The sequence below is a fragment of the Castor canadensis genome, chromosome 12 (assembly GCF_047511655.1).
Source record: "Castor canadensis chromosome 12, mCasCan1.hap1v2, whole genome shotgun sequence".
Taxonomy (NCBI): Eukaryota; Metazoa; Chordata; class Mammalia; order Rodentia; family Castoridae; genus Castor; species Castor canadensis.
In genome coordinates, this window is record NC_133397.1 from 20,512,349 (window position 1) to 20,525,117 (window position 12,769).

At 38.5% G+C, this 12,769-nt stretch overlaps 1 protein-coding gene across 2 annotated transcripts; it reads right to left on the minus strand.

The window, feature by feature from the left end:
- Positions 1-4,183: 4,183 nt before the first annotated feature.
- Pfn4 (profilin family member 4) lies at positions 4,184-12,674 on the minus strand. 2 transcript variants are annotated; one of them, XM_074050994.1, is made up of 4 exons: positions 12,009-12,674; positions 11,294-11,395; positions 9,937-10,042; positions 4,184-6,352 (listed from the first exon to the last, which is right to left on the minus strand). In XM_074050994.1, exons 1-4 carry the CDS (start codon positions 12,123-12,125, stop codon positions 6,324-6,326), a joined length of 354 nt encoding a protein of 117 aa, XP_073907095.1. In that variant the 5' UTR covers positions 12,126-12,674; the 3' UTR covers positions 4,184-6,323. The 2 variants fall into 2 exon arrangements, with proteins under 2 accessions (XP_073907095.1, XP_020043829.1); XM_020188240.2 differs by having other exon boundaries at positions 11,258-11,395.
- Between the last annotated feature and the right edge of the window lie 95 nt (positions 12,675-12,769).

Sequence of the window (12,769 nt, forward strand, 5' to 3'; positions counted from 1 at the left end):
CTTCCCTGTCTGCAGGACTTTCTCTGGGCTCCTCTTCCCCTCCCTCCATGGCACTCCACCCAGAGGCTGGTGGGGCCAATCCCAGGACCCAGGATTTGGGAGAGCTCTGGGACAGGGGTGGGCTTAGAGTCAGCCTGATGGTCCCTTTTTCTACCAGGGGACTGCCTGTTTGGCCACTTGCTTCTGCTGTCTTCCTGAAGACCCATCCTCAGAGTCCAAGGCCTTTCTTGTAAATCCAGGAGGTGGTTTCTCTCTTTTTAATTCTCAAGTGGACAAGAAACATTTTCAAAAAATTATGCATCCCTTATCACATTTTAAGTTGATTATCTGAAATTTATTATCTTAAGTTTAAATAGCTGCAAAAGATAATGGTTTCTGGTCATAAACACTGACATTTTAAACTCTTATAGGTCAGATTTTTTTCTGGTACTGGGATTTGAACTCAGGACTTCAAGCTTGCTAGGCAGACACTTTATCCCTTGAGCCACACCTCCAGCCCAACATTTTAAACTCTTGCATCAGGCATTTAAATGTATTAAGTGGAATCCAGATTTCAGAGCAATGTGATATTTACAATCACCCACTAAAAAAGAATCAAAAAAGCTCTTTTCCAATTGGAAATTTTGCAATTGTATTTTTTTAATTTTATTTTTTGTTATATATATATGTACATATATATGTGCATATTTTGACAGTTCTTGTGTTTGAATTCACGTCCATACTTACTGGGCAGGAGCTCTACTTGAGCCATTCCTCCAGCCCTATCATACCTAGGTTTTTAATTCTACTTTCCTCATAGAATTACATCCTGCTACATTTTATGCTTTACTGGTCATCTCATCTGCAATAAACTGACATTAATTTAAAAAATTATTTTCTGTGACCACAGGGATATAAAATTTATTTGTCATTGCAATATTATTAGTTCACAATTTATGAAAATGATATATATTATTTTACATATAAATTATTAAAGTTAAAAAATAAAATTTTATTGGAAAGACATCTATCTCTTGAAGACAATCTGAATTTTTCCAAATACTTATTATACCTATGGATGAAAATTACTTATTACTAGAATGGAACTGGGCTTGACATTAATTCTCTGACTATTTTTTCATTTGAACAGACAAGCTCTGAGAACCTGTATGCATAAATTAAATAGGAAAGAAAGAAATTTCATTATAGGAATGCCAGACACTTCTTTGAATACCTCTGAGTTACATGATAAAAACCATACAATGACTTATCATTGAAAATCATTTTCAATGAAGTATTAGCTGACAACTTAATTAGTCTGGCTTCAGTTTTTGCTGAAGGCAAAGACCTGGAAACTATGCAGTCTTTTAAGGATTTGTTACCCAGTTATCAATGTCATTCAGGTTCTCAGTTTCTGGAATTAGACCAAAAAGTTTTTTGAAGACTTATCAAATGATTATTAATTATATCTGCTAATTTTTCACTTAGAGGCAACTTTTAAAAACTTACATACTCAGGAAGAATTCTGAAAGTAAAAATGTTAATTTCAATACATTTTTGCTATGCTAACTTTTTTGATCAAATCTGTTTACCTCATCACATACTTTATAGTTTCACTAACATCTTAGAGCTGTGGGCTTAATTCATTTGTGAAAAACATCTGTGATCTTATTGGTAACGCCATTCCTCATTGCTAACTTGTCAGTCAAATAAAATTCCTTTCTATCAGAAACAATTTCTCATTTTTCAATTCACGTTATCATGTTGATACATGTCTTGCTTCTGAAATTCAAGAAATACAGATGGAGCAGGCATGGAACCTTCCCCTCCTAAATGGATTTTGTTAACAAAGGTTTTCACCATTTCTCATGGATGCTCTTTTTTTTGCTTTACTCCCATACGACTCTCTTTCTCATATAATACATTTTCAAACAACAGAGGATGAAGAGATTATTAAATCTTTCCCTTTCCTTTGGCCCCTTGCAGTTATTACACTGCAAGCCAAGCATTGAAGTAGGATTGGAGCTGGATGAGTATGTCTGTCTTTTGTATACTGGAGAGAGGAGGCTGAGAACAGGAGGTAGGAAAGTAGAACTGGCCTGAATCCTCAATCACAGCAGCTTAGTTTTAAGAAAGTATGTATGGAAGTGAAGAATATGAAAAAAAAAAATCCCTTTAACCCATTCATGTCTGTGTGTCCTGTCTAATGTCTTTGTGAATCACCAAGACACAGATTTTCCTAGTTTGGAGACCCCTGTTTGAGAAGATCACCTGACCCCTGGACACCTCCAACAGATGCTATGTAGCTACCATCAGAAGGTTGCTTCTGTGGGTCTCTGAATAGCTGAGCCCAGTAGAACTTTGTAATGAGAATTATAGGAAACAACTGGAATATTCTGGCTCCAGACAGTTAGGTATTTGCCTTAAGCAGGTTTGTGAAAATAGGCTCTCACTAGCACCCAGCAGTGGCTAAGAAAGGCCACTGGTCAGTTGGTGACCTACCAAGAGGCTTCATAATGGCCTTCAGTACTTTTAAGAATCATCCTAGTCCAGAATCAGACCCTCTGCTTGTTGTTATACATTCTACCTAATTGAGATAAAGTCCAGATGTCAATGTGTTAAGTTACAAGGGGAATGATTGTCATGAGTGCTGAACCCCAAAACCTAGATGCAGATGTACAGGGACAGTCAAATGGTAAGCCAGGACTCAGGATAAGATGAGAGGAGATTGATGAACTGAATGTTTAATAATTAACCTGGCTAGATAGCAAGTCATAGCCACTTTCACACCAGGTACAACCTTGCTGCTGAAATCAGATGTGGTATATTAGATCTTTGCTCTTGGTGTCTGGCACAGAGTTCCTAAAACTCTTGGAATTTCCAGGGAGATTGGAGTGTCTTTTGTTATTCATACTAATGAAATTAATTTTTTCTTTGGAGGGAGGCTTGTGCTAGATAACTTCAAGCTGGAGGTTGGTCACCCCAAGGAACCAACCCCATGATTAGAAGGTTGGAACTTTCAGTGTCACTCTCTAACCTCTGAGGAGGAAAGAGGGAGCAGGGACTGTATTCAGTCATATAGCCAACAATTTAATCAGTTGTGTCTACATGTGAAATCCTATACAAAACCCTGGAATGGAAAAGTTTGGGGAGCTCTGGGTTTGTGAACACAGGTGCTGGGAGGGTCATGTGTCTGGAGATCATTATGTAGCGTTGTGTGCTTCTGCCCCACCAAACCCATTTGCCAGTATCCTGTCCTATGCATCTCTTCCATTTGGCTGTTTCTGAGTTGTAAACTTTATAGTCATAAGTCATAAGTTGTAACCTTTATAATCATAAGTATAGCACTGTCTTGAGTTCTATTGTTGTTCTAGCAAATTATCAAACTCACCTATCATGGGATCCCCTCTAATTTCCAGTGAGGTTAGACAGAACTATGGGTAGCCTGGGGACCTCAGACTTGTGTTTAGCATCCAAAGTAGGCTCTGTCTTGTGGAAACTGAATTTCTTAACTTGAGAGGTCTGTACTAACTCTGAGCATTAGTATCAAAATTGAATTGAGCGTTCCTGGTCACTGATGGAAAGTACTAGACTAGTTTGCTCAAAGATTCTCCCACTTTGAATGGTCCCAACCAACATTTATTCCAGTGATACCTTATCTCAGCTTCTCTGGCAGAGCAACTTCCATTTTTTATGCTTACAAACCCCTTCTACATGTATATCACTATGTTCAGATGTTCAAGTCTTGCAGGTTTGAGAGCTATTCTTTGCTCTATGTTGTGATGGTACAAAAAACTTTAGCACAAAAGCATTGATGATTTAGTCCTCTGTTCAGTTTTGGGTTTTGTCATGCAAAAGTAATAAATTATTATGAAATAATAACCTAAGTTATTATTTAGAAGTTTATAACCTAAACTTCTAATAATGATATATTTAAATTATATGTAATGATTTAAAGTGGGTTTTTTGTGGTACTGGGGTTTGAATTCAGAGTCTTGTGCTTGCTAGGCAGGCACTCTACCACTTGAGCCACTCTGCCAGCCAATTTAAAGTGTTTTTGAAGCAATTTTAATGACATTCAAGGTATGATAACATTCTGCTAAATGAACATATTTTATGTCAACCATCTGTATTGGAGATATAGGTAAGATAAAAACATATATTATGTACATTGAAAAAGACTGGATAAAAACAATCAATAGTAGCTTCCATTTAATGTGAAATTATGAATAACTTTTTTTTGCTAAGTTTTTAATGTGAGTTTAAATTACTTTTATAATATGAATTTAATAAAGATTTTTTTTTTTGTGGGGCTCAAACCCAGGTCCTCCAGCATGTTAGGTAAGCTTTCTACCACTCAACAGTATCTTCAGCCTGAATGTAATAGTTCCATGAAAACCACTGTTCACATTACTGCTTAATGTCCTTTGAGAGGCCCCACCCATTTCTCAGTTTCATCTTTTGGCTCCCCCACACGTAGTTTTCTAGCCATATTGAACTTCTAACCATTCTTTCCTCATGACAGGAGTTTTCATGCTTCTATGCCTTTGCTCTGATTGTGCACCTATCTGAGGTGGAGTACTTGTAGTGTTTACTTTCCCTTTTTGTCTTTTTCTTTTCTGGTGCCGGGGATTGGTGTTTACTTTTATATCACCACTACCTTGCACATAGTGGGCTACTCAATGATTACTAAGTGAATTTAAATTTAGCTCTCATTGAGGAAAACTGAAAAGAATCAAGCAACTGAATTGACAAATGAATGGTTTAGAGCTAAGGTTGGAAAGCACCTGTGGTCCTTAGACCCACACTCAAGGAATGATGTTGGAAGTAACCTCTTTGAAAACCTGAAAATGAGAGGACTTTACAAAACAGAAGATGCTTTGCCCTCGAATGGTGTCTTTGGAATTCAGAATATTGCACCTTCCTGCCTGACAATGTCAAGAACTACAAAGAGAGTAAGATTTGCTTTTATTCTATCTAACAAGGATAATAAGTCAGACCATATGACTAGTTTATCAGGTTGTGGTACTGAATGTTGGGGACAAAAAGAGCTCCCCATTTCACCATCTCCTGAGGTCTAAGCTATTCCCTTCCCAGGTGCCAGGACCTTCATGGTCATATAATTGGTGTACCATACCAGTTGCTATGACTACATTTTTTTCTCCAATCATGCTCTACTTTCACCCATTTTGGTTGGAAGAGTTAGATGTGAGAGAGTCAGGGATTGTTTTACAAAATTTAGAGACCCATGATATCCCTCCTTGGCCTGTGTACGTATACAAGTACACCATACAGGGTCCTGGAGAGTAGTATACTCAACCAAGTGGTCATTACCCTTACGATATAGGACCATGCCAATCCAATCTGGCCAAACCAGAATTGCATTTGAATTCCGTAGGCCCTCTTTTGGCTAGTGGTCTAAGCCTTCCCTCCCTCAGAACATCTGAAGGGTATACTAACCACACCCTTCCTAGGGTTGCTGTAAGGGGAAAGAAAGGTACTTCATGTTCAGAAATGGTCAGGATGGAATCCAAAATTTTCAAGATAAATTGGATAGCTCACTCCCTTACTGTCCTTATCATTATCCATGAGGTGGCCAAGAAGAGATAAGCCCTTTCTTAGAAAGATTGTATTTAGTGACCATTCTGACTTACTAAGTATGTGAACTCAGATGCAGTGAAGGAGGTCGTTAGAAATCTCTGAGTAGATTTTTGAGTAGGCCTTTACAGTGTTCAGCAAGATCAGATGCCTACAGATGAATGTGGAATATCCATTTAATACTAGTGGTCCACTACTGGGTGGCCTTTGCATTGGTTTTCCCTTCCCCTAGGTCCCATATGGTTGATGTGGGCCAGACTGATATCACATGGCAGTGATCTGCATTATAGAAGAGCAGCACTGAGCTCTACTTTTTTTTTTTGTAGCAAACAGTAAGCAAGTTTGCTCTTTGCCCTGACATTAGTTCATTGTTTTAAAGGTTGTTTGCTACAACATGACTCTGCAAAGTGGCCTAGACAGAGTGGTTAGGGCCTGCATTCTTGGCATATCTGGCAAGATGTGTAGGAGTACCACAGCCTCATGGGCTCACCCTCATGGGGTGAGACTCCCAGCAGACATGCCATGTGACACAATCAACACTCTCACATACCATGCCAATGACCAACACATAAAAAAAAAGCCAATCAGGTAATCTCAATAGAGATTAGAAAAATTGCTCCATTCAGTAAGCCTTTGAAAAAAATCTTCTGCAAAGTATTGCTCAACCACAAAATAAGGTGTTATTTTTTTCTTTAGGATCTATAGTCTTTTTCCAAAATAATAGTCTTCCATAGTCCTCTGATGACTTAATTTCCTTTTTTTCTTAGATATTCTCCTGAAAGAAAACACAGTTATTATTTATGAGTAGTAAATTATCAGCACAATATAATTTGTTCATTCATTCATTTACTTATTATTCCATAAACAGTGTTGGGTGATTAGCATTGCTAGGCACTGTGCTAAGTACTGGAGTTCCTAGGATGACTCATAGTTAAATACACCGTCCTTGCCCCATAGAGTTCACTATCTATTAGGGGAGATGTACATAAACCTCAATTATATTTCACAATGGCAAATGTCATGATAGAGGTATCTGAGCAGTTTAGGAGGATGAATTGACTGTACATGCACAGACAATGAAGGATATGGCTGGTTAAGGAAACAGTGGGAGAGGGCTTCAGGGAACAATAAACCTGCTGCCCCCTTGCCTATGTGCATTCTATGTCCTAAATTTAAAACTGATCGAGACACTTCATTTTTTCCCTATAAATGGAATAAAAAGAGGCACTTCATTTTTTAAACAGGATTATTAATAAGAAACTTTTGAAAGCTGATGCTTCACTCATCAAAAATTTTACTTTTTCTTAAATTGACTGCTGGATATTACCTAATTTGGCTTCTTCTACTGCAATCATGATAGACGGCAATGATGGGAGAATAGGGATCTATGAAGTGTCAAAAGAAGTAGAATTCTTAATTTTAAAAGTTAAGTGCATAGCAGATTCAGCAAAATGAATCACATTTTTCTACTGTCTATGTTACAGATTTGGCAATAAGATCCTAGGTGAAATTCTAATGAGAATAAACAGTCTACGGCCATACCACCTGAACACACCCGATCTCTTCTGATCTCAGAAGCTAAGCAGGGCCAAGCCTTGTTAGTACTTGGAGAATAACCAAAACATCCAAACCATGAGACATCTATCTCTATCCATAGCTATGTGTCTATCAAAACACAGAGCCCAGTTTTTTTGGCATATGTATTTTTATTTTATTTTATTTATTTATTTTGGTGGTACTAGGGTTTGAACTCAGGCCCTCACACTTAAGCAAGGCAGACACTCTACAATTTGAGCCATTTTGCCAGCCCTGGCACACGTATGTGGTCAGAAAGTGAGGCAATGACTAGATGAAGAAGGTAGGACATTTGGTTGGGATTATAGGGGAGTTAAGTGTATTCCTTAGCTTGAATTTATATAGATCACAGGAAATTTAAGGAAAAATTATAGTTCTTTGATAATTCCGTAATAATTCTAAAAATAAGTCTAAAATGTGCTTAAAAGTATCTCCTTTTTTAAAACCAAGGACCTAGAATTAAAGATGTTAACATTTTACAAGTGTATATGACTGATATATTTGTTTTAAAAACAAACTTGATTTGTGTTAGAGAAGTAGAATGACATCCTTTACTTATTTACTGTTAAAAGGTTTTCATTAATAGTCATGCTGTCTTTTACAACAAAAGTTTAAATAGTCATAATTCTTTACTTCTCAAATTTTCTACAATGATCATGTATAATTTTTTGTTAGAGAAAAACACAATTAAAAAGAAGAGAAACAAAGGTAGCAAAAGTAACAAAACAAGCTCCTGATAGGTTCCTCTCTTGCCCATTCCACAAGAGCATCCAACCACTTCCAAGATAACCTGTGACTTCCCAGAGCAGTGGAGACTTTGTGGCATGATGTTAGTTGTGTTAATTCTTTGTGGTCTTCTGCAGCTCTAAGCAAGAACACCAGCCACAGAATCTATATTACTGTGGTCAGGCAACTTTTCCAGTCTTCTCTGGGGAATTAGCCCGTGCTTGAGCAGACAGGATAGAGCCTGGTTTCTTTATAAGCCTAATGGCCCATCTTCCCAGTCTTATTTCCTGGATATTTTAATGAGACTATTACCTAAGATGTATATATCGCTGTTCTGGCTTCTGCTCCTACTCCACCCTACTGAAATCTCCCTCAAATCTTGACACTTGCTCCAAAAGGTCCTTGGTAGTTGTAGTTGCTTGTCCCTTTGGGGTGGAGTTCACCCTTGCTGTCTGGCATTTCTGTACACATTTGTGTGTGAATGAGTTACACCTGTTTTGTATATAGTAGCTACATTTCTGCCATATATATGTATGTATAGTTTCTGGGATGGTACTTAATTTCTCAGTCATTTAAATTTCAGCTCTTTGCAGCCTTCTTTGATTCTATTAGGTAGAAATCATTCACTTATCTGGTTCTTAAACATGTATAAATTGTCTAAATCAGGCACTGTGTTGAGTACTAGAGGTAGGAGAATGCTTAAGACAAAGTTCTTGCCTTCCAGGGTTCACAGTCCAAATAAACATAGCACTCCAATGGGAATAATAATGAAGACATATGTAAAATACCCAGCACAGTGAAGAGAAGTCCAAGATCTGACTACTCTTCAGTGATGATTAGGAATTCACCAACAAGATGGGAGGGGGACAGGGACAGAAGAGGAAAATATTTCAGGCAGGCAAGAGGGAATGTTTAGAGGCATGGAAAGCAGAGACTATCTCGTCCACCCTTGATCCCTCATTTGGGATAGTGCAGGGCATATACTCAGAGAGTATTTGTTGAAAAAAATGAAAGAATGGCTGCTTTCCTTGCTAAAGGCATCTACTATTTCAAAAGAGTATTTGACCAATTCCAATATTTTTCTTAGAGAAATTTAAATTTAGATGAAAAAAATATATAAAACAGAAAAACAATTTACCAGTTACTCAGCTCAATGTTTACATTAGTTCTTTATTAAATTTTTTCTTTTGGAGACAATGTCTCACTATGTAGCCCAGGCTGACCTTGAACTCTTGATCCTCCTGCCTCAGCCCCCTGTGTGCTGGGATTATAGGCATGAACCACAATCTTTATTCAAAAATGTATAGCCTTGGAGCTGGGTGATGGTGGCTCACACCTGTATTCCTAGCTATTTAGGAGGCAGAGAGCAAGAGGATTGCAGTTCGAAGAGACTCTATCTTGAAAACACCCAACACAAAACAGGACTGGAGATGTGATTCTAGTGGTTGAACATCTGCCTAGCAAGCATGAGAGGCCCTTAGTTCAAACCCCAATACTGTTTAAAAAAAAAAATATATATATATATATATAGCCATGGAAGGGGAATGCAGTATATACCAACAAGGTGACTGCCTTCTTTCTAGTAATTTCTTTTTCTGTTAAAGGTCCCTCACACAGGATGAGTCCCCATCAGTTACATCTGTTTTTTCAACTTGCTTCCTCCTTGTTCTCCTGCTTCCTTCCAACATAGCTGACTGATATAGGGATAAACAGTATGACCTAAGACTTGTCAAATCAGAGTCATAAGAGAATTAAGGGGAAGAATGGGAGGCTTGGCCATGATGCCAGCCAAGAAAGGAAGTAGTTTGCAATGGAATAGAATACAACTGATTCACTTGGAACCAGAGATAAGACAGAGTCCTACCAGTGTTCCAGTCCCTGGCATGTACATTCCCTGTGATTCGGTTGCACCTTATCCTTTTTCAGTGCTAAATAAGAAACCCCAGGATTCTTCCAATAAATTATTCCTTTCTTTCCTGTTTTGAGTTGGGTCTCTGTCACTTGTACTGAGAATACCCAACACAGGGAATGAAGACAAGTATTAGAAGGCAAACTTACCCAGCTTCTCTGTGGCTTCCACACAGATGCTAGGATACATGCCTGCAGTGTAAGTGGCCACCAGGAGATACAGATGGGTTTTCACAACAACCAAACCATTGTTCTCCTGGAGAAGGAAAAACATAGACCATGCTGCCCTTAGTCCAAACCTCAAGACTAGCTATTCCTCCAGCCACATTTTTCACCATTTCCAGACTTCTATATATTCATATATTTGTTTTTGAGTTCTGTACTCCCTCCTACTAATTTGGTTGCCTTTTCTGAAAAGGATTTATATTTCTGTAATAACAGCATGTGTATTCTGAAAAAGTTCTCCAGTTGAAAAGAACAACTAGTAGAATGCATAGATAAGACATCTTGGAATTGGTCAGCCCTGGGTTTGAATCCCAGAACCTCCATTTTCTGCTGTGTGACTATGGAACAGTTATTTAAACTGCTTTATTTAATTAATTAATTTATTTTTGATACAGAGTCTCACTATGTACTCCAGGCTGGCTTTGAACTTGCTATGTAACCCAGGCGGGCCTCAAACTAGAGATCCTCCTGTCTCAGCCTCCCAAGTGCTGGGATTACAGGTGTGTACCACAATGCCTGGCTTTATTTAACTTTCTTAAGCATCAGTCTTATCTTCTGTAAAGTAAAGCTATTTAGTTTATAATGTGAAATGTGCCACAAGGCAGGGCATCTAATTAAAGTGAATTTCATCTCCTGAATTCCTTTTAGGCAATAGAGAGCCAAGCAATATTTTACGTACAGGAATGATACACTGAGAATCCCTAATCCAAAAAATCAAAAGTTCATAATGGTCTAAAATCTGAAATTATTTGAGCACCAATATGCCACAAGTGGAAAATTCTACACCCAATTTCATGTGACAGGTCACAGTAAAAAATTCCAGTCACATTAAAATTTTTGTATAAAATCACCTTCAGTTTATAAGCTATACATGAAACATAAATTAATTTCGTGATTCTCTCTCCCCAAGAGATCTTATTATGTATACCCAAATTCTAAGATCTAAATCTGAAATACTTTTGGTTCCAAGTATTTCTGATAAGGAAAACTCAACCTGGATTTTTTTTTTTTTTTAAGAGGAGGAAATAGAGTATGAAGGATGGGCCATACTGGGAAGAGATAGTTGAGTGAAGGTTCAGTTGATAGATTCTGGAATGAATGTTTTACACAGACATGCTCTCTGAGAACACTTTCAAGTATGCCTTCCTGGCACTAGATAGCTGTCTTAGTGTCTCAAGAGTTTTTATGGAGAGGATCAGAAGAGGCAAAGAAAATAGAAAGCTGCCTTCAAATCCTGAACACTCACATTCTTAGCATAAAGAGAATAGTCATCTGACCGTACACATTTGTAATCCATTTCCTTGAAATACAATCCTTCCCTTCGGGTTTGCAAAGGGTTTTTAGCAAATCCATTCACAAGTGTTCCGACATCACTCGGCATTACCTGTAGAGGTTAAATAGACCAGAAATCAGCAAACTATGGCCAAACCTGTCAAATTTGGTTCACTGTTTGTTTTTTATGGCCTGAAAGCTAGGAATGGCTTTCACATTTTTACGTGGTTGGAAAATAATCAAAAGAGCACCATGTTGTGACATGTGAATACTATATGAAATTCAAATTTCAGTGTTCTAAAGAAAGTTTTATTGGAACATAGTCATACTTGCCCTTTTACATATTATATGTAGCTGCTTTTCCATCACAATTGCAGAGTTTAGTGATTTTGACAGAGAATATGTGGCCCAGAAACCTAAAGTATTTCCCATGGCCCTTTATAGAAAATTTTGTTTTAAAGTCATGTCCAAGTCAAACATGAGTGGTTCATGCCTGTAATTCTAGCTATTTGGGAGGCTGAGATAGAGAGGATTGTGGTACAAGGCCAGCCCCAGCAAACAGTGTGGGAGACTCCATCACCAAAGTAACCAGAGTAAAATGGACTGAAGGCATGGCTCAAGCAGTCAAGCACCTGCTTTGAAAGCGTGAAGCCCTCAGTTCAAAGCCCAGTCTTACCAAAAAAAAAAAAAAAAAAAGTATTATGTCCAAACTTGTTTTTTCTTACACTAAATCCTGGTGATGCGACACACAGGCTCCTCTCCTGAAGTTTGATGAGGGCTGCACTGTCCACATGCTTCGTCCCCAGGAGGGTATCTAACAGCAAATTCTGCAAGTGGCTCATGGTCCCTCAGCTCTGAAACAGGAACTGCAGTTGAAGCCAACCGCTGTGGCTAGCTTTGTAAAAGCGTGAGAATACAAATGTCCCTGCAGAGACAGCTTGAATATTGGGCTCGGTAATTCGAAGAGTGAAATGGTGGTCCATCACCTGGTGCCCATCAGTACTCAAAGGGGAAGACAGAATCATAGATCAACTCATACAGGAGTGACTTGTGAAACTGCAAAAATCACAGCCTCCTAACTTTCTAGCTGTATAATGGTTTGCATGAGAATCATCTGAGGTTGTAAAATAAACCAAGAAACCAACCAGAAAAAAAAAAAAAAATCCCCAAACCAGCCAGGATGGAGAACCACTGAGTTAAATGAGATATGGTGGCCGGGAACCTTCACATTCCTCCCCGTCGACTACCATGGGAGCCATGGATAGACCCTGATCAACACCCGGAATGGATAAGAACACCTTTAAGGCACCTAAACCAACATTTCCCGCCCCCCAAATCTCGTCATCTTGACAATCCTGGTCAGGGCAACCGCCACAAACGCCTAGTTTCCAGTCCTGTGGGCGGGCGTGGCGAGAAGGGGAGCCTATTGGCTGCGACCGCGGTCTATCACCGAGAGGCGGGGACCGCAGCTGGGTTCGCAGACAGC